The sequence below is a fragment of the Erythrolamprus reginae genome, chromosome 8 (genome assembly GCF_031021105.1).
Source record: "Erythrolamprus reginae isolate rEryReg1 chromosome 8, rEryReg1.hap1, whole genome shotgun sequence".
NCBI lineage: Eukaryota > Metazoa > Chordata > Lepidosauria > Squamata > Dipsadidae > Erythrolamprus > Erythrolamprus reginae.
In genome coordinates this window covers 4003139-4029426 of record NC_091957.1, presented here as the reverse complement: position 1 = coordinate 4029426, position 26288 = coordinate 4003139, and the positions used below count along the sequence as shown (strand labels likewise).

Here is a 26288-nt window from a genome sequence, read left to right as displayed (position 1 = left end):
TTATGATGTATGATTTTATGAACAACAGTTAAATCAGTTCCAATTTATTGCCGGAGCCATCCAGGCACCTACACTAGGAAAGTTGGATCTGAGTTTCGTCTTCTGCTGTCAATCATCTATGTTTCCATGTTTCTATTGCCACACACACACACACACACACAATCCATCACCAGCCTTGACAGTTTGGTGGCTGACTGGTTTAATAAATAAGAAAAGAGAAATGAGAAAGGGCCTCTGACCAAGCAGCCTACGTCCCAAGGCTGAAGAAAGATGGACGGGTCAAGGGTTGTGTTGTTGTTGTCTTCTCCAAGGGAGGAGAGCCTATCTTCTGCCTCTGGCTTTCAGGAGAAAGAGGCTGATGAGGTAGGAAGTGTGCATGGCCCCTCAGTGGGAGAAGACGTAGGACCTCTCCCAAAGGAAGAGACGGTTGTGGCCAACGAGTCCCCCAAGGCTGCCCTCTCTCACAACAGAAAATGCAGAAGGAGGGTGAGGAGGCAGAGGGCCAAGGTGGCCACGATGAAGAAGAGGCTGGCGATCCAGAAAGCTTCCGGGTGGCCCTTGAGGAGTGGAGGGGCTTCAGCCGGGATCTTGTTGGTGAGGTTCAACATGTAGCCCAGGGTCCAGCCGATGTCGGAATTGGCAGCCTGTGGGGAAAGAGAGATGGAGAGGAGTTTGAAAATTAGAGTAGGGTAGGGTAGGGTAGGGTAGGGTAGACTAGATTAGATTAGATTAGACTAGACTAGACTAGAATAGAATAGAATAGAATAGAATAGAATGGTAGAGTAGAGTACAGTAGATTACAGTAGAGTAGACTAGACTAGACTAGACTAGAATAAAATAGAATAAAATAAAATAGAATAGAATGGTAGAGTATACAGTAGATTACAGTAGAGTACACTAGACTAGACTAGACTAGACTAGAATAGAATAGAATAGAATAGAATGTGGAATGGTAGAGTACAGAAGAGTACAGTAGACTAGACTAGACTAGACTAGACTAGACTAGACTAGACTAGAATAGAATAGAATAGAATATAAAATGGAATGGAATGGTAGAGTAAGAGTAGAGTAGAACAGAACAGAACAGAATAGAAATTTGGAATGGAACGGAATGGAACAAAACATAATTCTATTTACTGATTGGAGAAATGGACCCTGTAGTCAAGGCCGACACAGAGACTCTGACAGATTACACAATGAACAAAAATAAATCCACGGGCTCAATAACCCCTGAGATTTTCTCACCCGCATTTGGAAGGCGATGTCTTGCCAGGTGTCATTTTGGAAGCCATAACCATCCAGTAAAAGGGTCAAGATGTAGTTGGCACTGCCGCAGTAATTCTTCAGGTGGAAGAGTTTTTCCTGGGGGTAACTGGTGCGCAACTAGGAGAAGCAGAGAGCAGCAGGAAGGGAATCTTAATACAAATGGGACTTTTGGTTATTGTCAGTTTCAAAAGTCCAAATAATACAGGGAAGGAAGGAAGATATATATCTTCCGAAACGGTGCCATCCTAGTCTCCCTTAATTTTAAAAACTTCAGCAAAAAACATGTGATACACACACACACACACACATACATGCAGACATATGAGAGAGGGCAGAGGGCAAGATGGATAGAAAGAAAAGTTGAGTAGGTGGATGGATAAATTGAGTAGATACATAGACAGATGACACAGTGGATGGATGAAAGGATGGAAGATAGAAAAATAGATCTAAGATAGATAGGACAGATAGATGATAGGTAAGTGATAAATACAGAAAGAGAGAGAGAGGATAGAAAAGAGAGAAAGATGGGTAGCTAGATAGCTAGAGATAGCTAGCTAGAGAGAGATATATGATAGGTGATATAGATAGATAGATAGATAGATAGATAGATAGATAGATAGATAGATAGATGATAGATAGAGGATAGAGGATAGAGGATAGATAGATAGATGATAGATAGATAGGCAAATAAGCAGATAAGCAGATATAGATAGATAGATAGATAGATAGATAGATAGATAGATAGATAGATAGATAGATAGATGATAGGTGATAGATAGAGGATAGAGGATAGAGGATAGATAGATAGATGATAGATAGATAGATAGGCAAATAAGCAGATAAGCAGATATAGATAGATAGATAGATAGATAGATAGATAGATAGATAGATAGATAGATAGATAGATAGATGATAGGTGATAGATAGATAGATAGGCAAATAAGCAGATAAGCAGATATAGATAGATAGATAGATAGATAGATAGATGATAGGTGATAGATAGATAGATAGATAGATAGATAGATAGATGGATGGATGATAGGTGATAGATAGGTAGGTAGGTAGGTAGATAGATAGATAGATAGATAGATAGATAGATAGATAGATAGATAGATAGATAGATAGATAGATAGATAGATAGGCAGACAGGCAGGCAGGCAGGCAGGCAGACAGACAGACAGACAGACAGACAGACAGACAGATAGATAGATAGATAGATATGAGAGAGAGAGAGAGAGAAATGATAGAGAGAGAGATAAGGAGGGAGGGGGAAAACTACTTACATCTTCCCATGTTCTGGCACATAGGACCTGGATGGCGCTCTCTACAGTGGCGAGGGGGCTGGTGGCTGTCAGGTTCAGAAATCGGAATGTGTAGTAATAGGCTGAAAAGGCCTGGAAGATTTTTAAACAATATATCAACATCCCAATGGGTCAGAGAACACATGTATAGAAATACACCGGAAACAGTGCATATCATCTGTGCTGTTTGCTGTTTGCTGGGAGGCAGAGGCAGAATTTTTCCCCCTTGTCCGTCTTCTACGCTGAAAAATACAGTATGTCCCTTATCCAAGAATTCGGAATTCATTAGCAAAACCTCTTACCAGAAACTTCCCATTGACTCTTGGCTGGTAAGTCCCTTCGAAGCCGCGGGATGGTGGATCTCGGGAACCGGTGAAGTTGAAAATGGTTCGGAGTTTTTCTCGGCAAAGGCTAAAATTCCCTTTGCCCACCAGAGTTACGTTGGCCAACGATGCGGTTGAGGGCAGAGGCTTGACGCATGGATTGCCAGAAAGGGAGGCCGGATTTATCACCTCTGTGTAGCCTTTTGGATAGCAGGGCTGAGCCACCTCATCGCCGCGGCTTCCATTCTGAAAGCAACGATTGTAAACTCTCAGGCACCGGAAACCAGATCCATATACAGTGATACCTCATCTTACAAACGCCTCATCATACAAACTTTTCAAGATACAAACCCGGGGTTTAAGATTTTTTTGCCTCTTCTTACAAACTATTTTCACCTTACAAACCCACTGCCGCCGCTGGGATGCCCCGCCTCCAGACTCCTGTTGCCAGCAAAGCACTCGTTTTTGCACTGCTGGGATACCCCTGAGGCTCCCCTCCATGGGAAACCCCACCTCCGGACTTCCGTTGCCAGCGAAGCGCTTGTTTTTGCGATGCTGGGATTCCCCTGCTGGGATTCCCCTGCAGCATCGCAAAAACCCAGAAGTCTGGAGGTGGGGTTTCCTATGGAGGGGAACCTCAGGGGAATCCCAGCAGCACAAAAACGGGCGCTTCGGCTGGCAAAAGGGGTGAATTTTGGACTTGCACGCATTAATCGCTTTTCCATTGATTCCTATGGGAAACATTGTTTCGTCTTACAAACTTTTCACCTTAAGAACCTCGTCCCGGAACCAATTAAGTTTGTAAGACAAGGTATCACTGTATATCAAAGATACTTCACCAGAAGAGCCCTTCACTCCTCCACTCGAAACGGAATGCCCTACGAAAACAGACTTTCAATCCTGGGTCTAGAGAGCTTAGAACTACGACGCCTAAAACACAATCTAAGTATTGCCCACAAAATCATATGCTGTAGCATCCTGCCTGTCGATGACTACTTCAGCTTCAACTGCAACAACACAAGAGCACCCAACAGATTCACTCAATGTTAATTGCTCCAGGCTCGATTGTAAAAAATATGACTTCAGTAACCGAGTTGTTGAAGCATGGAACTCATCACCTGACTCAGTAGTGTCAACCCCTAACCCCCAACATTTCACCCTTAGACTATCCACGATTGACCTCACCAGGTTCCTAAGAGGTCAGTAAGGGGTGTACATAAGTGCACCAGTGTGCCTTTTGTCCCCTGTCCAATTTGTCTCCCCTTATCCCATATGTCATATATCTTTCCTCCCTTTCATATATCTTCTCCTCCATTTTCATATCTTTTCCTTGTATGTAATACTTCATGCCCATTCCCCTTGATGTGTTTTGTGTATTGGATAAATAATAGATAAATAGATAAATAGATAAATAAATAGATAAATAGATAGATAGATAGATAGATAAATAGATGATAAATAGATAAATAGATAAATAGATAAATAGATAAATAGATAAATAGATAAATAGATAAATAGATAAATAGATAAATAGATAAATAGATAAATAGATAAATAGATAAATAGATAAATAGATAAATAGATAAATAGATAAATAGATAAATAGATAAATAGATAAATAGATAAATAGAAATAGATATATATATATCCCAGCAGCCAGTTAGGTTCCACAGAGTCAGCCTTCTCCAAGTCCCATCAGCCGGGCAATGTTGTCTGGCGGGGCCTAGGGGAAGATCCTTCTCTGTGGCAGCCATGTATTAATGTTCTCCTGGAAAAAGCTGAAAAGTGGCTGCTTCTCTTTATCTCTCCACCTTTCCTGGTGGCTTCCAACCAGCCCTCAGGTTAACTTACAACAGTGGTTCTCAAACTTTCTAATACCGCAACCCCTTAGTACATTTCCTTATTTTGTGGTTGTTGGGTTCAAAGACTCTACTACATGCTTGCACTGTCTTGTAAACATATCTCTGTGGTCAGGTCGCAAATAACTGACCAGTGTGTCACCTTTTGATGACCAAAAGGGGCAGGTACTCTTCAGACTATATAAACCTCTGCAGAGTAGATGCTCCCTCCTTCTGATCCTCTTTTCGCCTTGATGACCCTTCCTTGTCCACCTCCTGTGTGCGCCATTGTCCTCGGCTGAGGACACATGTGTAAGATGAAATCCAAAGCCATCCTCACACATGGGACCATCCAGAAGTTATTAATATGGACTGGAATAAAAGCTTATCTGCCTGCAATCTGTAATTTTTATTTTTATTTATTCATTTGTCCAATACACAAATACATAGGAAGAAAAATAGACATGTAGTAATATATATAAGGGTAAAGTGAACTTAGAGGAGAGGATATATGAAAGAAAGAAAATATATATGATAAGTGAGAGAAAGGAAAGACAATTGGACAGGGGACGAAAGGCACACCAGTGCACTTATGTACGCCCCTTACTGGCCTCTTAGGAACCTGGAGAGGTCAATCGTGGATAGTCTAAGGGAGAAATGTTGGGGGTTAGGGGTTGACACAATTGAGTCTGGCAATGAGTTCCATGCTTCGATAACTCGATTGTTGAAATCATATTTTTTATAGTCAAGTTTGGAGCAGTTCGTATTGAGTTTGAATCTGTTGCGTGCTCTTGTGTTGTTGCGGTTGAAGCTGAAGTAGTCATTGATCGGTAGGAAGTTGCAGCATATGATCTTTTGGGCAATACTCAACAAAATTGTAAGTAAAGATTGTATTTTTTTCATCTTTATGAAGGAGGGATCATTCATTGTTAACAAATGGGATTCTGAACCACGTGTTATTTCTTGCCATGCCAACTCCGCTGCAAATTAAGCCAGCTAAGCTCTGCTAATACAAATAATATTAATAATAATCAAAATACCCAACAGTGGTGACTCCCAACCATAAGCCTAGCACCAATTCTCCCAAAAGAGATTTAAGCTGATTGGCAGGAAGATCAGAGGGACACCTCCACTCTCAGTGCCCGATTGATCGGATTGTAAAAACATGTTTCAAGGCGCCCGAATCGAAACTTTACTTCCTAACACCGTGGGAAATTTGACTTTTCCCACGGTCTTAGGCGACTCCTGTGAAACGTTTGTCCGACCCCCAAAGGGGTCCCAACCATAGTTCCCTCTAAGCTGAGCAGTGAGCCACGGCACACTTAAAAATCATCATCAACTCAGAGTTTTCCAAACCTGCCCAGAAGTCGAGAGGGAAAGAGTGAGAGGGAAGGAGAGAGAGAGGAAGAGAGGAAGAGAGGAAGAGAGAGAAACAGATAGAAAAAAGAGAGGAAGGAAAAGAGAAAGAAAAAGAATGGGAGTAAGGAAGAGAGAAAGAAAATCAAAATCTAGTTTGAAACTAGCTCAACTATTTAAGTGGCATTTTGATATTGATAGAGTTGCCCTATTATGAGCTCACTGTTATAGACACACAGTACAGTATTTTATTTTGAAATTCTCTGAGGCAAAACAGGGTGGGTTTTTTATTTGTTTGTTTGTTTGTTTGTTTATTATTTCTGTGCCGCCCAGTCCCGAAGGGACTGCCGCTCAGACACTATAATTTTTCGCCCACCCCCCAAAAAAATTAGAGGGAACACTGGTCCCAACTCCCAGATTGAGCAGCACTGACTTACAAGAATCGACCGGATCACCCGTTGGAAAGCTTCGTTCTGGCCATAGCAGAGGTAGCTGTGGCTATAGATGGTGTAGTTAAACCCATAGAGGCGAAACTTTATGGCTTCAGATGGATCCGTGATCAGGCCGGCAGGGATGAAACTAATCTGCGTGGAGGCTCCGCCAAGGTCCAGCGCTCCCAGGATATTGGCTGAGGGAGGACGGATCCAGCCGCGCTCTTTTGCAGAGTACTGCAGAGAGAAGATTAGAATAGAACAGGTGTCAGCAATCTGCAGCTCCAGAGCCGCATGCAGCTCATTGGGACCTGCGGCTGTGGCTCCCTGCCGGGTGATCCCACCACTGGCTGGCTCCACTCCTCACCCTCCCCTCCCAGATTCCTAATGCTTCTGGGTGAAGAGCAGCAAGAGTGAAGAGCAAGAGTGTCCGTCCATCACCCTGGGGGGGGGGAAATATTGACCCCCTCAGAGAGGGTCCGCAACTTGGGCGTCCTCCTCGATCCACAGCTCACATTAGAGAAACATCTTTCAGCTGTGGCGAGGGGGGCGTTTGCCCAGGTTCACCTGGTGCACCAGTTGCGGCCCTATTTGGACCGGGAGTCACTGCTCACAGTCACTCATGCCCTCATCACCTCGAGGCTCGACTACTGTAACGCTCTCTACATGGGGCTACCTTTGAAAAGTGTTCGGAAACTTCAGATCGTGCAGAATGCAGCTGCAAGAGCTATCATGGGCTTTCCCAAAAATGCCCATGTAACACCAACACTCCGCAGTCTGCATTGGTTGCCGATCAGTTTCCGGTCACAATTCAAAGTGTTGGTCATTACCTATAAAGCCCTTCATGGCACCGGACCAGAGTGGGCCTTCTCCGGGTCCGGCCAACAAAACAATGTCGCTTGGTGGGGCTCAGGGGAAAAGCCTTCTCTGTGGCGGCCCCGACCCTGTGGAATCAACTCCCCCCAGAAATTAGAATTGCCCCCACCCTCCTTGCCTTTCGTAAGCTCCTTAAAACCCACCTCTGTCGTCAGGCATGGGGGAATTGAGACATTCTTTCCCCCTAAGCCTTTATAATTTATGCATGGTATGTTTGTTTGTATGGATGTTAGTTTTATAATAAGGGTATTTTAGTTCTTTTTAATATTGGATTTGCACGATGTTTTAATTGCTTTTGTTAGCCGCCCCAAGTCTATGGAGAGGGGCGGCTTACAAATCCAATAAATAATAATAATAATAATAATAATAATTATTATTATTATTATTATTATTATTATTATTATTATTATTATTATTATTATTATTATTATTATAAGATCTAAACGTCATCACCCCCATCCCAAAGAATCATAGGGCTGGAAGAAACCTTAGAGGTCTTCTCCACCCAATTCCCTGCCCAAAAGAGGGAATGTAAGAGACCTTATAACCAGAGGTCTTCAAACTTGGCAACTTTAAGACTTGTGGACTTCAACTCCCAGAATTCTCTGGCTGGAGAATTCTGGGAGTTGAAGTCCACAAGTCTTAACAGTTGCCAAGTTTAGGGTTCCCTGCCTTATATACCATCCTGGAGAAACAGTTGTCCAATATTTTTTTTCTTGGAAGCCTCCAATGATGTGACGCCCACAACTTCTGGAGGCAAGTCGTTCCACTGGTTTTTACTGTTCTAACTGTCGGGAAATTTCTCCTTAGTTCTAGGTTGCATCTCTCTCCGGGGGTATTTTGCCTTTGGCGTCAATGATTCTGAATCCAGCCCTACCTGGGTGAAAGAATTCAGCAGGTAGTTGATAGTGATCCAGCCGAAGGCACCTTCCTCTTTCCCGCTGATAATTCGAGCCCCTTGGAAACTCACGGGGTATTTCTGGATTGTTTGGGAAACTGCCTGTAGGATCTGCGTTGCTGCTGACTCGTTCTGCATCCTGTGGGGTAGAATCGTTCACACAGAAGAGACATAACTTCTTATTTATTTTTATTTATTTTGTCCAATACACAATGATGGTTTTAGTGGGTATACATCTATATACACATAGTAAAATACATGATGAAGGTTATAGAGGAGATACTCATAGTAAAATATATCTAAGAAATAATAGAAAAGAAGGTATAGTAATGGAACATATCAATGAAAGAATAGAAGAAGAGATATAGGAATAGAAGAAAGGTAGAGGAGATATAGGAGAGCAATAGGACAGGGGACGGAAGGCACTCTAGTGCACTTGTACTCGCCCCTTACTGACCTCTTAGGAATCTGGATAGGTCAACCGTAGATAATCTAAGGGTAAAGTGTTGGGGGTTTGGGGATGACACTACGGAGTCCGGTAATGAGCTCCACGCTTCGACAACTCGGTTACTGAAGTCATATTTCTTACAGTCAAGTTTGGAGCGGTTAATATTAAGTTTAAATCTTAATAATGTGTGCTCTTGTGTTGCTGTGGTTGAAGCTGAAGTAGTCGCCGACAGGCAGGACGTTGCAGCATATGATCTTGTGGGCAATACTTAGGCAATACTTCTTGCATTCATGAGAACTAGAAACACATCGTAGAATTAACTGTCTAGTTTGGTTCTGCAATTCAACAAGACCGACACAGACTTCAGAGGAGAATCAGAACTGCAGAAAAAACAATGGCTGCCAATCTGCCTTCCATTGAGGACCTGTGGACTGCATGAGTCAAAAAGAGGGCGGTGAAAATATTTACTGACCCCTCTCAACCTGGACATAAATTGTTTCAACTCCTACCTTCAAAACGTTGCTAAAAAGCACTGCACACCAAGACAACTAGACACAAGGACAGTTTTTTCCTGAATGCCATCACTCTGCTAAACAAATAATTCCCTCAACACTCTCAAACTATTTACTAAGTCCGCACTACTATTAGTACTAGGTTTTTTTCTCATCATTTCTATCACCCATCTCCTCCCACTTATGACTGTATGACTATAACTTGTTGCTTGCATCCTTAAGATTTTTATTAATATTGTTAATTGTTAACAATTAACAATATTAATTGTTATTAATATTGTTAACTCAGCAAGAAATTAAGAAAACACCAGAATTCTTTTTCTTAGGTATCTCAAATAATAAATACAAAAAAGACATATATTATCTAATAATCCACATTTTGGTAGCAGCTAGGATAGCTTTCGCTCAAAAATGGAAAGACTTTGAGACCCCAAAAGAAACAGATATATTTAAGAAACTTTTAGAATGTGCTGAGCTTGACATGATGACGAGAAGGTTAAAAAATCAAGAAGAATCAGAATTTTATGAGGTTTGGCAAAAGGTATATATCTGGTGGGATACAAAGAAACAGAGATAACCTTATTTTTACACTATTTTAAATATCTTTGTACCTAGTAGTTATATTGTATTAGACAGTGATTATTTACAATATAAAGGTAAACTCCTTCTTTTCTCTTCTACCATTTCTCTCTTTTTTCTTCATAGTTCATTTTAAGTTATAATCTTAAAATTTCTATATATTTTTAAATGTTTTAGATGTGTTTTTACTTATTATCTTACAATTGATATCTCTAAGTATTTTATAAACAATGATAGAGTTAGTTTTTTTTCTTTTGTAATTATTACAAATATTGTTGCTCCACTAAATGTTACATGTAATGTATGTTTTGTCTGTCTTTGCAATTTAATAATAAAATTTTTTTTTTAAAGATTTTTATTAATATTGATTGTTTTTTCATTATTTATTTGACCCCTATGACAATCATTAAGTGTTGGACCTCATGATTCTTGACAAATGTATCTTTTTCTTTTAGGTACACTGACAGCATCTGCACCAAAGACAAATTCCTTGTGTGTCCAATCAGATGTGACCTAGAAAGAATTCTATTCTAAAAAAAAAACACCTTCCACTGTCTTATAGTCATTATTGGGACAAGTGTACTAGGGAGATTGTTAGGGCACAAACCCAGCCAGTTCTGTTTGCATAAATAAACTACAATTAAACAAACCTGACTTTAGCACCATGTTTCTACCCCTTTCTTTATTGTTATTTATAAAAAAAATTCCAGCAAATTATTATTTTATTTTTTTCTCTCCAATCACAGTACAATAAAAATTATAACAACATCAAATTGTTTTACAATAAATCAATTTCAGGAAGTTATAAAACACAATGCTACCACCTTCACTTTTGACATCTGAATAAAAATAGGTGCCCAATTTTTTAAATCTATAGAAATATACTATTGGCTAAAACCCCATTTAAGCTGTTCCGAATTCTAGTATCTCACACTGAATAGGCTGAATTGTTTCAAATCTCTCCTAATCGCTTCCATAACACGATTTAAGTATTGCCCACAAGATCATATGCTGCAACGTCCTACCGGTCAATGACTACTTCAGCTTCAACCGCAACAACACAAGAGCACGCAACAGATTCAAACTTAATATTAACCGCTCAAAACTTGACTGTAAAAAATATGACTTTAACAATCGAGTTGTCGAAGCGTGGAACTCATTGCCGGACTCAATAGTGTCAACCCCTAACCCCCAACATTTCTCCCTTAGACTCTCCACGATTGACCTCTCCAGGTTCCTAAGAGGTCAGTAAGGAGCGTACATAAGTGCACTAGTGTGCCTTTCATCCCCTGTCCAATTGTCTTTCCTTTATCTCATATATCATATATATTTTCTTCCTTTCATATATCTTCTCCTCTATTTTTACATATTATCTTTATATATATTACTTCATGTCTATTCACTTCCATATGTATTGTGTATTGGACAAATGAATAAATACAATAAAAATATCAATTTTCATATATAGTCAATATCCTTTACAAATAGTTAACGCCTATTAATAAAATACCCTTAAAAAAACATTTGAAAAATTCTTACAGTAGCGTAGTTATTTATAATTGAAAAGTATTCACTGCCCAAGTCTTTGTACCTGAGTAGTCTCATGCCCGCTGTGGCTCCCAAATAAACTGGTGATTCTCGCTGTCTTTCTTGGGGGATAACACTCATGGCTTCATTCAGACAATCCTGCAGAGAAGAACCAGCCTTTGGAGGGTTATTGGCATAGCTGGATATTCCAGATCCTGCAATCACCAAAAAGCTAGGTCAGATTCTAGGCGTTCCAGATTTGAGTAGTTCTCCTCCAGCTTCCAAATCTGAGCAGACTTTTGGAGTTATTCAAGGATACGTTTAGGATACTACGACTCCTGCTAAAATTACCAAGAATGATGGAATGGATAATAGAATAGAATAGAATTCTTTATTGGCCAAGTGTGATTGGACACATAAGGAATTTGTCTTGGTGCATATGCTCTCAGCGTACATAAAATAAAATATACATTTGTCAAGAATCATCTGGTACAACACTTAATGATTGTCATAGGGGTCAAATAAGCAATGAAGAAGCAATATTAATAAAAATCTCAGGATATAAGCAACAAGTTACAGCCATACAGTCAACATGGGAGGAAATGGGTGAAAGGAATGATGAGAAAAACTAGTAGAATAGAAGTGCAGATTTAGTAGAAAGTCTGACAGTGTTGAGGGAATTATTTGTTTAGTAGAGTGATGGCGTTCGGAAAAAAACTTTTCTTGTGACTAGTTGTCTTGGTGTGCAGTGCTCTGTAGCGACGTTTTGAGGGTAGGAGTTGAAACAATTTGTGTCCAGGATGTGAGGGGTCAATAAATATTTTCCCCGCCCTCTTTTTGACTCCTGCAGTATGGAAGGCAGGTTGGCAGCAATTGTTTTTTCTGCAGTTCTGATTCTCCTCTGAAGTCTGTGTCGATCCTGTTGGGTTGCAGCACCAAACCAGACAGTTATAGAAGTGCAGATGACAGACTCAATGACTCCTCTGTAGAACTGTATCAGCAGCTCCTTGGGCAGTTTGAGCTTCCTGAGCTGGCGCAGAAAGAACATTCTTTGTTGTGCTTTTTTGATGATGTTTTTGATGTTAGGTGACCATTTTAGGTCTTGAGATATGATAGAACCTAGAAATTTGAAGGACTCTACTGTTGATACTGTGTTGTCTAGTATTGTGAGAGGTGGAAGGGTGGAAAGGTTTCTCTTAAAGTCTACCACCATTTCTATGGTTTTGAGTGTGTTCAGTTCTAGATTGTTCTGGTCACACCACAAGGATAGTTGTTCAACTTCCCGTCTGTATGCGGATTCATCATTGTCTCGAATGAGTCCGATCACTGTTGTATCATCTGCAAACTTCAGTAGTTTAACAGATGGATCGTTTGAGATGCAGTCATTAGTGTATAGAGAGAAGAGAAGTGATGACAGTACACAGCCTTGGGGGGCACCTGTGCTAATTGTACATGTATCTGATGTGATTTTTCCTAGCTTCACCTGCTGCTTCCTGTCTGACAGACATAAAATACAGGAATAGAGATGGAAGGACCTTGAAGGTCTTCTAGTCCAACCCTTACTCAGGCAGGAGACTATATTAGTGATGAGGAATATTTATTACAAGCGGTGTGCCACAAGGGTCTGTTCTGGGTCCTATTCTTTTTAATATCTTTGTGAGTGACATAGGGGAATGTTTGGTAGGGAAAGTTTGCCTATTTGCCGATGACTCTAAAGTGTGCAATAGAGTTGATATTCCTGGAGGCGTCTGTAATATGGCAAATGATTTAGCTTTACTAGATAAGTGGTCAAAGCAATGGAAACTGCAGTTTAATGTTTCCAAATGTAAAATAATGCACTTGGGCAAAGGGAATCCTCAATCTGAGTATTGTATTGGCAGTTCTGTGCTAGCAAAAACTTCAGAAGAGAAGGATTTAAGGGTAGTGATTTCTGACAGTCTCCAAATGGGTGAACAGTGCAGTCAGGCGGTAGGGAAAGCAATTAAAATGTTTGGCTGCATAGCTAGAGGTATAACAAGCAGGAAGAGGGAGATTGTGATCCCGCAGTATAGAGCACTGGTGAGATCACATACTGTGTTCAGTTCTGGAGACCTCACCTACAAAAAGATATGGATCAAATTGAATGGGTCCAAAGAAGGGCTACGAAAATGGTGGAAGGTCTTAAGCATAAAACGTATCAGGAAAGACTTAATGAACTCAATCTGTATAGTCTGGAGGAGAGAAGGGAAGGGACATGATCGAAACATTTAAATATGTTAAAGGGTTAAATAAGGTTCAGGAGGGAAGTGTTTTTAATAGGAAAATGGACCCAAGAACAAGGGGGCACAATCGGAGGTTAGTTAGTTTCATTACCAAACTAGGTAACAGCATCCATGCTAAAGGAGGAGAGGAGGAGGAGGAGAGGAGGAGGAGGAGGTGGAGAGGAGGAAGAGAAGAGGAGGAGGAGGAGAGGAGGAGGAGAAGAAGAGGAGGAGGAGAAGAGGAGGAAGAGAAGGAGAGGAGGAGAAGGAGGAGAGGAGGAAGAGAAGAGGAGGAGGAGGAGGAGAGGGGGAGGAGGCGGAGGAGAGGAGGAGGAGAGGAGGAAAAGGAGGAGAAGAGGAGGAGGAGGAGAAGGAGGAGGAGGAGAGAAGGAGGAGGAGAGGAGGAGGAGATTCTCCAAGTTTCCGTACATGTATATTCTTTGCTATTGAATACTCTCCCCATCCACACCCCCACACCATAATACATCTCAGAACAATGGGGGGAGGGGGAATCTGACCTTTGACATTGCAGGAGAACATTTGGCTAACCATGCCCGTGTTGTTTTCCTTCTCCTCCGGCCACTGGTATACAAAAAGGGACGTGTGCGACGAACCTGCATCAAATACCAAGCCATACTGGAAAAGGAGTCATTCAGAAAATAAAATAGTCAGATACTGGGAACGTCTTGTCATGCGCTCTGCAAATAGCAGCCAAATTCTAAAGCACCTCTGAACTTGGGAACCTGGTCTAGCTATTTATAACAGAGGGGTCTAGGTTGTACAATATACACGGCTCAAAAAGAAAATTAAGGGAACATTTAAACAACAGAATATAACTCCAAGTAAATCAAACTTCTGTGGAATCAAACTGTCCACTTAGGAAGCAACACGGATTGACAATCAATTTCATATGCTGCTGTGCACATTCAACTTTGCACAGAATAAAGTATTCATTCATTCAGATCTAGGATGTGTTTTTTTTAGTGTTCCCTTTATTTTATTTTTTTTGAGCAGTGTACTTTATAACAGACAAACGAAGATATAACTTTTATGAATGGTTGGAAACTAAAAATAATTGAGAAATGATTTTCTTAAACACCTTTGATAGAATACATGACAATTTAATTTTAATTTACTAAAGACCCAAGTGACGAAATAAGGATTGGTGGCAGCAATGGATAAGGAGTTAACGCAGAGTTGGAAGGATTAAATTAGATATTTAGATGGAAGGATTAAATTAATAATAATAATTAATAATAATTTATTGGATTTGTATGCCGCCCCTCTCCGCAGACTCGGGGCGGCTAACAACAATAAATTAGATATTTAGATGGAAGAATTAAATTAGATATTGAGTTAAGATGTTTATGTTTTATTATAGATAGAAAAAGGCAATATAAGGGAATAGATTTTTATAATATTGCTATCTGTAGATGAGATATGTCTCACGTGTAGTTAATTTTAATTAATTTAGCAAAAAAGAGGATATACATTAAAAGCAATGTTAGGGTTTTCTTTTCTCTGAATGTTTAACGTAACAAAGAAATATCATTAATTATTATTATTGGCACTGATTCTGTTGTTTTTTTACTGCTTATGTATGTATGTTGGGGAAAAAAATAAAAATTTTATAACACACACCCACACCCAAAAAAAGAAGATATAAACATTATTACGGGAAAGCCATTTTTGTTAGAAAACGATATGAAATTGTTTAGTGTTCCGTGTATTCATTAGTGAATTTAAACAAAAAAGGAAATCACTTTCCTTAAATAAAAATATGAGCTTTGCATCCCGCAGGAAGGTATGCAATTCAAACTTTTTTGTGAAATGGAACAATTTAGACTTCTGGTCTTGCAAATACAACGTTCCAGGGTTTAACCAGCACATTCACATAAACGTGTGATCTACCCATTTGTTTCGTTGTCAGATCAATCTTCTGTCTTTCTTCGCTTGGAATCAACCTTCTATTGCCTCAAATTGGGCCGGAGTTCGGTCTTTCCAACCCTGATCCACTCCTTTAAACAGGACGCTATGTTGCCTCCACATTGCTTTGCCCACTACTTACCTTGTCCTTAGAAGGTTGTGCGACATCGTGGATTCTCACCAAGCTAAGGATCAGGGCAGTGAGAGAAAAGATACCCAAAATAGCCAGACTCCCACGGAGGTACCAGCTGTTCCACTTGGAGGCCATTTCTGAGAAGACAAAAAATGGGAACGAGTCTCTAGATGAGATGACTACTAGAATTAGGAGGGACCTTGTAGGTCATCTAGTATCAGGGCTCGGCAAAGTTGGCTCTTCTGTGACTTGTGGACTTCAACTCCCAGAATTCCTGAGCCAATCATGCTAGCTCAGGAATTCCGGGAGTTGAAGTCCACATGTCATAGAAGAGCCAACTTTGCCTACCCCCTGATCTAGTCCAACCCCCTGCTCAATCCCTACACCATTTCAAGACAAATGGCCGTTCAATCTCCTCTTGAAAGTGTCAAGTGTTGGAGCTCCCACGACCTACTCAAGCAACTTCTGTTACACTGGTTGATCTCTCTCACACTGTCAGAAAGTTCCTCCTTATTGTTGGGAGTTCCCAATTCAAACAGTCATGAAGATAATCATCTAGTTGGGTTTGCTTCTGATTTTAGAAATTAGATGGGTGATGGATCAAGTTGGTGGTGGTATGGATCCTGGAGAACATCTTCCAGAAATCTGATCATCACTATCTCCTCCTTCTCCTCCTCCTCCCTACTGAGGGTGGTGCAGTGGTTAGAGTGCAGCACTGTATGCTACTTCAGCTAACTGCTAGCTGTAGTTCAGCAGTTCAAATCTCATCACTGACTCAAGGTTGACTCAGCCTTCCATCCTTCCGAGGTGGGTCCCAACATTTCTCCAGCCCCCAACATTTCTCCCTTAGACTCTCCACGATTGACCTCTCCAGGTTCCTAAGAGGCCAGCAAGGGGCGTACATAAGTGCACTGGTGTGCCTTTCGTCCCCTGTCCAATTGTCTTTCCTTTCTCTCACTTATCATATATATTTCCTTTCTTTCATATATCCTCTCCTCTAAGTTCACTTTACCCTTATATATATTACTACATGTCTATTTTTCTTCCTATGTATTTGTGTATTGGACAAATGAATGAATTAAATAAATAAATAAATAAATAAAAATAAATAATGAATAAATAAAATGAAGACCCGGATTGTTGGGGGCAAGAGGCTGACTCTGTAAACTGTTTAGATAGGGCTGTAAAAGCACTAGGAAGCGGCATAGCTATTGCTATTGTTTCTTTCCTTCCTTCCCTTTCTTCTTTCTCTCCCTCCCTTTTCCCCTTCCTTCCTTCCTTCCTTCCTTCTATAGTATGCAGTGGTTAGAATACAGTATTGCAGGTAGCTCTGCCAAGTTTGAATCTCACCACTGGCTCAAGGTTGACTCAGCCTTCCATCCTTCCAAGGTGGGTAAAATTAGGACTCCAATTGTTGGGGGCAAGAAGCTGATTCCGTAAACTGCTTCGAGAGAGCTGCTACCAGGTGCTCCACCTCAAATCCAGGTAGGGAGAAGAAGAGAAGGTTCCTTCCTGGTCTGGGTTTTGGCTTCGATTGCATTTGCATTCCAAATCAATTAAGGTGACCACGGCTTCCTCCTAGCCACCTATTTCCTTTTATCCTAGACACGCCAACTAGAAACTCAGCGTTGACCACCTGCGAGACCGGAACCAAAATCTTTGTAAAGCCACCAACTTACAGAGAGGAACCTGCAGCCGCCTTCCTTTCTTCCCAGCTGCGTGGAGAACAATGTGAGACTTTCACAGAGCTGAGATGCCTATCGAGCTTAGCTGAAGGAAGGATTAACCTCTTAATCTTTGCTGGGAGCTACTGGTGGCGGTGGGGAGTCCGGATTGGGCTGCAAACTGCAGCAGGGAAAACGCTGCCCGATTAAGCAAAGAGTAGTGATGGTTGCATCAAGGCAATGCATGTACTTTTTTGCAGTTGATGTTCTGCTTTTGAGGTCTGGGGTCTCAGGCAAACCACATCTGATCAGTCTGGGAAACAAGAACAAGTTCCGGTCTGTTTGCGAAAACAGTTTGCAAAAATACAGACACCTTTGGGAAGAATCCGATTATCCAACGACCAAAGTGCTAGAGCCCCCCCATTAAAAAAAAGTACCAAGAGTTGTTAATCTAATCTTACGTAGCTTCTTCTCTGGCAATATTAATTTGCTAGCCAGAGTTTACAAAACATTTGTTAGACCAATTCTGGAATACAGCTCGCCTGTTTGGGACCCGCGTTGCATATCTGACATTAATACAACCGACGGAGTCCTGAAATATTTTGTAAGAAGAGTCACTTCAATTCTCTCGCAACAAAATATCTTATTCCACCAAACTTGAAGTACTTGGATTAGACAATTTACAACTATGTTGGCTCTGATCTGAAGAGGAGGAAGAGGAGGAAGAAGAGGAAGAAGAAGAAGAAAGAAGGAGAAGAAGGAGAAGGAGAGGAATTGGAAGAAGAAGAAGAAGAAGAAGAAGAAGAAGAAGAAGAAGAAGAAGAAGAAGAAGAAGAAGAAGAAGAAGAAGAAAGAGGAAGACAAAGAGGAAGAGGAAGAGGAGCAGGAGGAAGAAGAAGAAGGGGAAAGAGGAGCAGGAGGAGGAAGAAGAGGAAGAGAAAGAAGAGAAAGGAGTAGAAGGTGGAGGAGAAAGAAGAAGAGGAAGAGGAAGAAGAGGAAGGAGGAGAAGGAAGAAGAAAGAGGATGACAAAGAGGAAGAGGAGAAGGAGGAAGAAAAAGAAGAGGAAAGAGGAGGAGGAAGAAGAGGAAGAGGAAGAAGAGAAAGGAGTAGAAGGTGGAGGAGAAAGAAGAAGAAGAGGAAGAGGAAGAAGAGGAAGGAGGAGAAGGAGAAGGAAGAAGAAGAGGGAGAGGAAGAAGAGGAGGGTGAAGGAGAAGAAAGAGGAAGAAGAAGAAGAAGAAGAAGAGGAAGGAGAAGGAGGAGGCGGAAGAAGAGGAAGAAGAAGAAATAGCAATAATAATAATAGCAATAATAATAATAATAATAATAATAATAATAATAATAATAATAATAAAGGCTATGGATGCTTAGATGTTACCGTAGGCTGACCAGCAACTAATTGTACTTTCTGCCGGCCAAGATTGAACCCATTTCATTTGCATCCCTTTGGACATAGACAAGAAAAGCATCAGAAAAAGTCACCAAGGACATTAGCTCCCCATTTGTCCTCCTCTATTGAACATTCTTGTTTAGACAGTGCGTCTATCTCTATATATAGAAACGGGGACAATCAAATGAGTTGATTGAGTTGGTGGCCTTCAGCCAAGAAACCAACCTTGTACCAACAAAGATGCCACATTCCAAAGGGCTGTAAAGGGGCGGGCAAAGGGGCACCCAAGCCAGCTGATGACCACCACACCCATCCTACACAAGGTGATGATTCACAACCGTCTGGCCAAACAAGCCAGGCCGTTCCCGAAAGGCAGCTCCAATCCTCAAGGCTAACCTTTCATCGGTGCCAGGTGCATGGACGCAGAACCTCCTGCTCAGCCTTGAAATCACTTCCCCCTTCCCAAATCTGACTTGGGGGTGGGGAGAGCCCTAAGAACTCCCTGTTAGTACTATATACATAACTGGTTGGGTTTGGCAATATATAAAACTATTATTATTATTATTATTATTATTTATTCAATTTGTATGCCGCCCCTCTCCGAAGACTAACCAACAATGTATGCTTACATGTATTGGAACACTATTGCTTTAAGAGTCAGTGTTACGGATTTGCCAGAAGAGGGAGCCAGAAGCGTGATTCTTGGCTATTCTCTGCTATTACTGTTGTGTCTTTCTGACTATGCTGTAGTAAGAACTGTGTGTTCAAATGATAGTTTATATTTTTTTATATATTTTTATTTATTTATTGGATTTGTATGCCACCCCTCTCCGCAGACTCGGGGCAGCTAACAACAGCAGTAAAACAATATATCACAAAATCCAATACGTTTATATATTTGTAAGCTGAACAAGTAAGACTTATAGTTTTGTATATTGTTGTGGTTAGCTCTGGCCCAGCTCCTGCCCCAAGGACTGTGGGTGTGGGGAAGATATCCACATGCCGCAGGCCTGTTTTGCTCCCAGTGGAATCTGCTGATGAAGGCTCCTCTGACCAAGAAGACATGAGTGACAGGGAGGAGGAGAGTGGGGCAGACAGCTCAGAAGGAGATAAATTATCTAGCTCCTCCTTGGATTCAGAACAAGAGTTAAAGATACAGCCACGCATGCGGAGAGTGATGCATAGGCAGCAGCAACTGAGAGATTATTATCAAAGAAAATGAGGCCACCTGTGGTTGGGTGGGGCTGTGGTCATTAGTGAGGCTGCTATAAAGAGCAGCTTGTGGGTTTGGCCATTGTGGAGGATTATCTGATCGTTGTGTTTCGTGACTGCCTTGCTGACTTCGACCTTTGTGGGCTGATTTTTCCCCGCTTTGAAACTAAACCAGGGCAAAGTGTGTTTCACTTTGTGAAAGAAGAAGGACTGTGAATTGCCTCATAGCTGCAAGCTAAGTATCACAGAACTGATAAGGGACTTGTACAAATTACCAGGTTGTTTGGAGACGAGGGCTCTTTGCTATACAAAAAAAGTGCTTAGTTTATTTGGATTTTCATTATAAAGAACATTGTTTTGAATTTTCAAACATGTGTGGGTCTGAAATTTGTACCTGTGAATTTTCGGGAGGATTCTACCAGAGAGCCCAACAGAACAGTATATCTACTGACTGATTTAACAGGGGGCCAGTTCATTGTCCCTCGAACTGTTGTAGGGCCGGACTATAAAAAAACCTATGAACAAATCCCTATGCACACTGCACATACCTTATTTTAAAGTAAAAAACAAAACGGGAACATACTAGTTAGAGGGAGGGAAGAAATCTGAAATGCATATATGTTTACGTTGTGTTTTTAATTTTCTTTTGTTAACATCTGATTGGCTATACAAGGTTTATAGAAAAATGTATAAAGAAAGAAGGAAGCACTTTGGCATAATGGTTAATAAGTTAGAAATATAATTGGCGTTTTACTTTTTGAAGGAACATTAAGGAGAGAATTTAATTAAAAGAAAAGTATGTATCTGTGCTCCTGTCACTCACCCGTGGGCCGGATAAATGGCCTCAGCGGGCCGCATGTGGCCCGCGGGCCGTAGTTTGGGGACTGCTGGTGTAAGTGTATCTTTGACAACTCAGAGATCACTCTACACAATCCTTATCATTAACCCATTTCGAGGTCATCATGAGGTTAGAACAGGAGACGTGAACCCCAAACATTGAGTTTCTAGGACGGGGTGAAACCTTTTTTTTTGGTTCGCATGCCAAATTTTAATTTTAATTTTTATTAGTCTTCAATCCCGTCCAATCCCTTGGGACTCAAGATAGCTTACAATTGCAATTGCAATAGCATTTAGACTTATATACCGCTTCACAGTGCTTTACAGCCCTCTCTAACCAAGAGTCAGCCAATTGCCCTCAACAATCCAGGTCCTCATTTTACCCACCTCAGAAGGATGGAAGGCCAAGTCAACCTTGAGCCTACTGAGATTCAATCTGCCAAACTGTTGGCAGCCGGTGATCAGCAGAAGTAATTCAAAGTGTTGGTTATGACCTATAAAGCCCTTCATGGCACCGGACCAGATTATCTCAGGGACCGCCTTATGCTGCACGAATCCCAGTGACCAGTTAGGTCCCACAGAGTGGGCCTTCTCCGGGTCCCGTCAACCAAACAATGTCGCTTGGCGGGACCCAGAGGAAGAGCCTTCTCTGTGGCGGCCCTGGCCCTCTGGAACCAACTCCCCCCAGAGATTAGAATTGCCCCCACCCTCCTTGCCTTTCGAAAGCTGCTTAAAACCCACCTCTGCTGCCAGGCATGGGGGAACTGAGATACACTTCCCCCTAGGCCTTTACAATTTTATGCATGGTATGTCTGTATGTATGACTGGTTTTTATATAATGGGTTTTTAACTGTTTTTAGTATTTAGGATTTTGTTATATACTGTTTTATTGCTGTTGTTAGCCGCCCCGAGTCTGCGGAGAGGGGCGGCATACAAATCCAATAAATAAATAAATAAATAAATAAATGAATGAATGAATGAATGAATGAATGAATGAATGAATGAATAAACAAACAAACAAACAAACAAACAAATAAATAAATAATAAATAACAAACAAACAAACTTGCAGTACTGCACTCTAACCACTGCGCCACTGAGGCTCCTTAAACCAGAAAAAACATCCTTTTTTAAAATACCTTAAGTGCCACTTGAGGTCTGCAGGGTTTGTTATTTTTTCCTCCTGAAACGCATCAATAGATGATTATCAGTATAGCTTTCAAAAGTTTACATAGCACTCTCTTTTGTCTCAGCCTGAACAAAAGGGATTTTTTTAAAAAAATCCAGGAAGCAAATGGGCACAATAGCCAGGACAAAGAGATCTAGAAACTTTGTGGGCAGTTAAGCCCATTAAGCCCCAGAGCTTAAAATTACTTAATGACACCCTTGGAAAGCATATTTTTAAAATTCTGCCCTCGCTTGAGAAGCTAAATTAACCCTCCACCCCACGGATTCTTTGAAAGCGGTTTCTAAAGGCCGGAAGAATTGAGGCGAGGAATAATATTATTAAGAAACAATGCTGCTTATGGAATCTTGGTTTCAAAATTCCTTGCACATCAAATGGAATGTACCCCCAAAAAATTTTTCCCTACAAACATGCTGGGATCCTGAAATATTATTTTTTTGATTGCCATCTCTCTCAGTGTGTCAAGATTTCCACCTCTTACCTTTTCACAGCCATTAACATTTCAACTGAACAAATCATTCCATATCAGGGTTGATATTCTTGGAGGCGTCCGTAATATGGCAAATGATTTAGCTTTACTAGATAAGTGGTCAAAGCAATGGAAACTGCAGTTTAATGTTTCCAAATGTAAAATAATCCACTTGGGGAAAAGGAATCCTCAATCTGAGTATTGTATTGGCAGTTCTGTGTTAGCAAAAACTTCAGAAGGGAAGGATTTAGGGGTAGTGATTTCTGACATTCTCCAAATGGGTGAACAGTGCGGTCAGGCAATAAGGAAAGCAAGTAGAATGCTTGGCTGCATAGCTAGAGGTATAACAAGCAGGAAGAGGGAGATGGTGATCCTGCTGTATAGAGCGCTGGTGAGACCCCATTTGGAATACTGTGTCCAGTTCTGGAGACCTCACCTACAAAGAGATATTGATAAAATTGAACGGGTCCAAAGACGGGCTAGAAAAATGGTGGAAGGTCCTAAGCATAAAACGTATCAGGAAAGACTTAATCTGTATAGCTAAACGAATATTGTAAATCAAGACCTGTTGTTTTTCTCTGACGTCAGTCAATAACGAATGATGCTTCAATAGCTACTTGCCTCTCCGTTTGTCGTGGGCCAGAAAAAGTTAATGTTTCAACTCTAATACATATAATAAAAGTTTTATACGCTTCCCACAGAAATAGTTTCAGAGTTTTAATGCTTATTTCCCTCAGTTTTAACAAGCTTCTCACCGAGGACGGTTTGCACCAGTTACGTAAAATAGGCACTTAATTTTTAGCTCCCCTTATCTGCTCAGCACTCGTTGTTTTTTCTAAATGGCTCATGTTGCTATTCTCGCCATTTAATAATTAATCTTTCGTTCAAAGCAAGGCCTTTCTTGAGCGGGCATATTCCTAAATGTTATGAGATTTTTATCAGGGAGGTGGTTGGCTGGGAGATTTTAGATAGGAGATAAATTTCAGGCAAGATCTTTGCTATTTTGGGATGGCTGGATGATCAGAGTTGCTAATGGATCGAGCGGATTCAATAATAAGAGAAGAAGAAGATAAGGCACAAGCGATTCACGGCTTTTCACAGATTTAACAGATTAACAGAGTTGTAAGGGATCCTGTAGGTCATCTAATCCAACCCCCTGCCCAAGCAGGAGACCCTACATCTGCCTCTACCTAGAATCGAACTCACAACCTGCTGATTGTGAGGCCAGAGCTGCACCTCTGATCTACTTATGCTTTCAAGTGAGGGATGTTTCTTTAAATGGAAAGAGAAAGGCTCAGGGTGAACGGAACTTTGACTTCATCGCTAGTTAATTTTTAATATATAATTTTTGCCGGCAACTTCAGTTCAGTTCACCGCAGAGCAATAAAGATTCCGCCTTCTATTTAATCCCTAATATCTCCACCGAAACGAACACTGTGTCAGTTGATGACAGAAGAGTTTCAGAATGACAAATGCTTGTAATTTATATTCTTCATTTCTAATTTTAAATCTTGTAATCTCTTTGTCCATTGTTATATTTCTATTTAATACATTTTATATCAAAATGAATAACAATGGGCAGCCTTGTCTTCTTCCCTTAGTAATATCAACCTTATCAGTCATTTCTCCATTTTTTATCTATCTATCTATCTATCTATCTATCTATCTATCTATCTGAATTCCTATGCCATCCTTCTCTGCAGACTCAGATTATTATTGCTATTTGTTTATTATATATTGCTACTATCACCCAAAGAAATAATAATAATAGTAATAATAATAATAATTTATTAGATTTGTATGCCTCCCCTCTCCAAAGACTCAGGGCAGCTCACAACAATAACAATACAATATAATACAAATCTAATATTAAAAAGAACAAGTTAAAACCCATTATTACTAAAAACAATGAATGCTACACAATCACACCACACTCAAATGCTACAAGTCAGAAGGGGGGGATTAGCCCCCCCATGCCTGGTGGCATAAATGGGTCTTCAACATCTTGTGGAAGGCGAGGAGGGTGGGGGCAGTTCGAAATCTTGCCCTGAAGTCCATATATTGCAATTGCTGGTTCAAAAAAATGCCAATTTAAATTATCGAATGCTTTTTTGCGCATCTAAAAACATCAGTGCCATTTGTTTCTCAGGAAGTTGTTCATAATACTCTATTGGGTTCAAAGTTATGTGCATATTATCTCTTATTCATCTTTTAGGAAGAAATCCATTTTGCCTTCTTATCTATGTATGTTAAGAATTGATGGTATATATGTTTTCATTTATGTATGTTTTTAAGTCAGATAAAAAAATAAAAAAAATTATACCACCCACCCAACCCAAAAAAAATTGAGATTAACACAAATTGGAAGTCCAACCCACCACTCAAGCAGAAGATGTATCTTTTTAAAGGCCTCCACGTCACGATGTGAACTGGTGGCGAAGATAAGTGGAACCCAGCCTTGGTTATAACATGCAGATCCCAGAAGAAGAAGGAGAAGAAGAAGAAGAAGAAGGAGAAGGAGAAGGAGAAGGAGAAGGAGAAGGAGAAGGAGAAGGAGAAGGAGAAGAAGAAGAAGAAGAAGAAGAAGAAGAAGAAATAATAGTAGTTCTGTAAAATATAAAAAGTTCTGTAAAATATAAAATGCTGCAAATAAAAGAGAGGAGGCGGAAAGAGGAGGGAAGAAGAAGAAGAAGAAGAAGAAGATGATGATGAAGAAGAAGAAGATGAAGAAAAAGAAGAAGAAAGAGGAAGAAGAAGAAGAAGAAGACTAGTGACTAAAGGATACTAAAACATCTAAAGGAAATGAAAAAGCAGAAGAAAACAGAGAAGAAGAAAGACAAGCTCCAACTGTACCCCATTTCCCTCGCTCCTCCAAAAAAAAAGGGAAGAGAAGAAGAGTTTTGCCTCCCTTACCTCCAGAAGACAGACAGGAGGTCTTCTCAGGAACCGGGCCAGGATAGCACCAGGAAGAGGGAAGCAGGTGATTCCGTGCAAACACTTGCTTGTGGACAGAGATTAACACGGCTGGGTCAACCCTTCATATTTTCCCTCCCACCCTCCCTTCGTAGCTCAGAGGCCCTCTTAGGCAACACCCCCACCTCGACACACACACACACATACACACACCACTGCAGCTCAGAGGTTTTGTTTACCAGTTGGCAAGGGCTGTCAGTTTCCTTTATTTTTTTCAGCAAAGCGCATCGGATTGCAACCGTTTGCCCGCCGATATGTTTGTTTGTCAAGTTCTTGAGCAGCCCAGGTTGACTCAGCCTTCCATCCTTCCGAGGTGGGTAAAATGAGGACCCGGATTGTTGGGGGGATAGAGGCTGACTCTCTGTAAAACGGCTTAGAGAGGGCTGTAAAAGCACTGTGAAGTGGTATATAAGTCTAAATGCTATTGCTATGCACCTGTCATAGCAGGAAGAGAGAGAGAGAGAGAGAGAGAGATAGGAGAGTGAAAAAACAGCCCAGCTGGGCAGTTTGAGTCCACGGAAAGCCATTGCTTTCCTGGCTGAGCATAAGTTGTGGGTGGAAAAAAAGAGAAAGAAAGAAAGAAAGAAAGAAAGAAAAAAAGAAGGAAGGAAGGAAGGAAGGAAGGAAGGAAGGAAGGAAGGAAGGAAGGAAGGAAGGTTCAATTGATCTCCGATCTGGCTTGGAGGGAAGGGAGAAAAAGAAAGGAAGGAAGGAAGGAAGGAAGGAACGAAGGAAGGAAGGAAGGAAGGAAGGAAGGAAGGAAGGAAGGGAAGGAGGAAGGAAGGAAGGAAAGAAAGATTTGATTAATCTCTGATCTAGCTTGGAGGGAAAAGAGAAATCCTACACAAAGCTCTTGAGAGTTTGTCGGTCTGTAAACAATAGCACACCCTGGAGAGTTCAGCCTGC

At 40.9% G+C, this 26288-nt stretch overlaps 1 protein-coding gene across 3 annotated transcripts; it reads right to left on the bottom strand.

The window, feature by feature from the left end:
* ENTPD8 (ectonucleoside triphosphate diphosphohydrolase 8) lies at positions 1-25488 on the bottom strand. Of its 3 annotated transcripts, XM_070758537.1 has the most exons (11): positions 25323-25488; positions 21894-21937; positions 15664-15791; positions 14114-14231; positions 11420-11570; positions 8269-8428; positions 6522-6752; positions 2870-3136; positions 2550-2660; positions 1246-1383; positions 1-644 (listed from the first exon to the last, which is right to left on the bottom strand). In XM_070758537.1, exons 3-11 carry the CDS (start codon positions 15787-15789, stop codon positions 462-464), a joined length of 1485 nt encoding a protein of 494 aa, XP_070614638.1. In that variant the 5' UTR covers positions 15790-15791; positions 21894-21937; positions 25323-25488; the 3' UTR covers positions 1-461. The 3 variants fall into 3 exon arrangements, with proteins under 3 accessions (XP_070614638.1, XP_070614637.1, XP_070614639.1); XM_070758536.1 differs by lacking the exon at positions 21894-21937 and having other exon boundaries at positions 25323-25413; XM_070758538.1 differs by lacking the exon at positions 25323-25488 and having other exon boundaries at positions 14114-14209.
* Between the last annotated feature and the right edge of the window lie 800 nt (positions 25489-26288).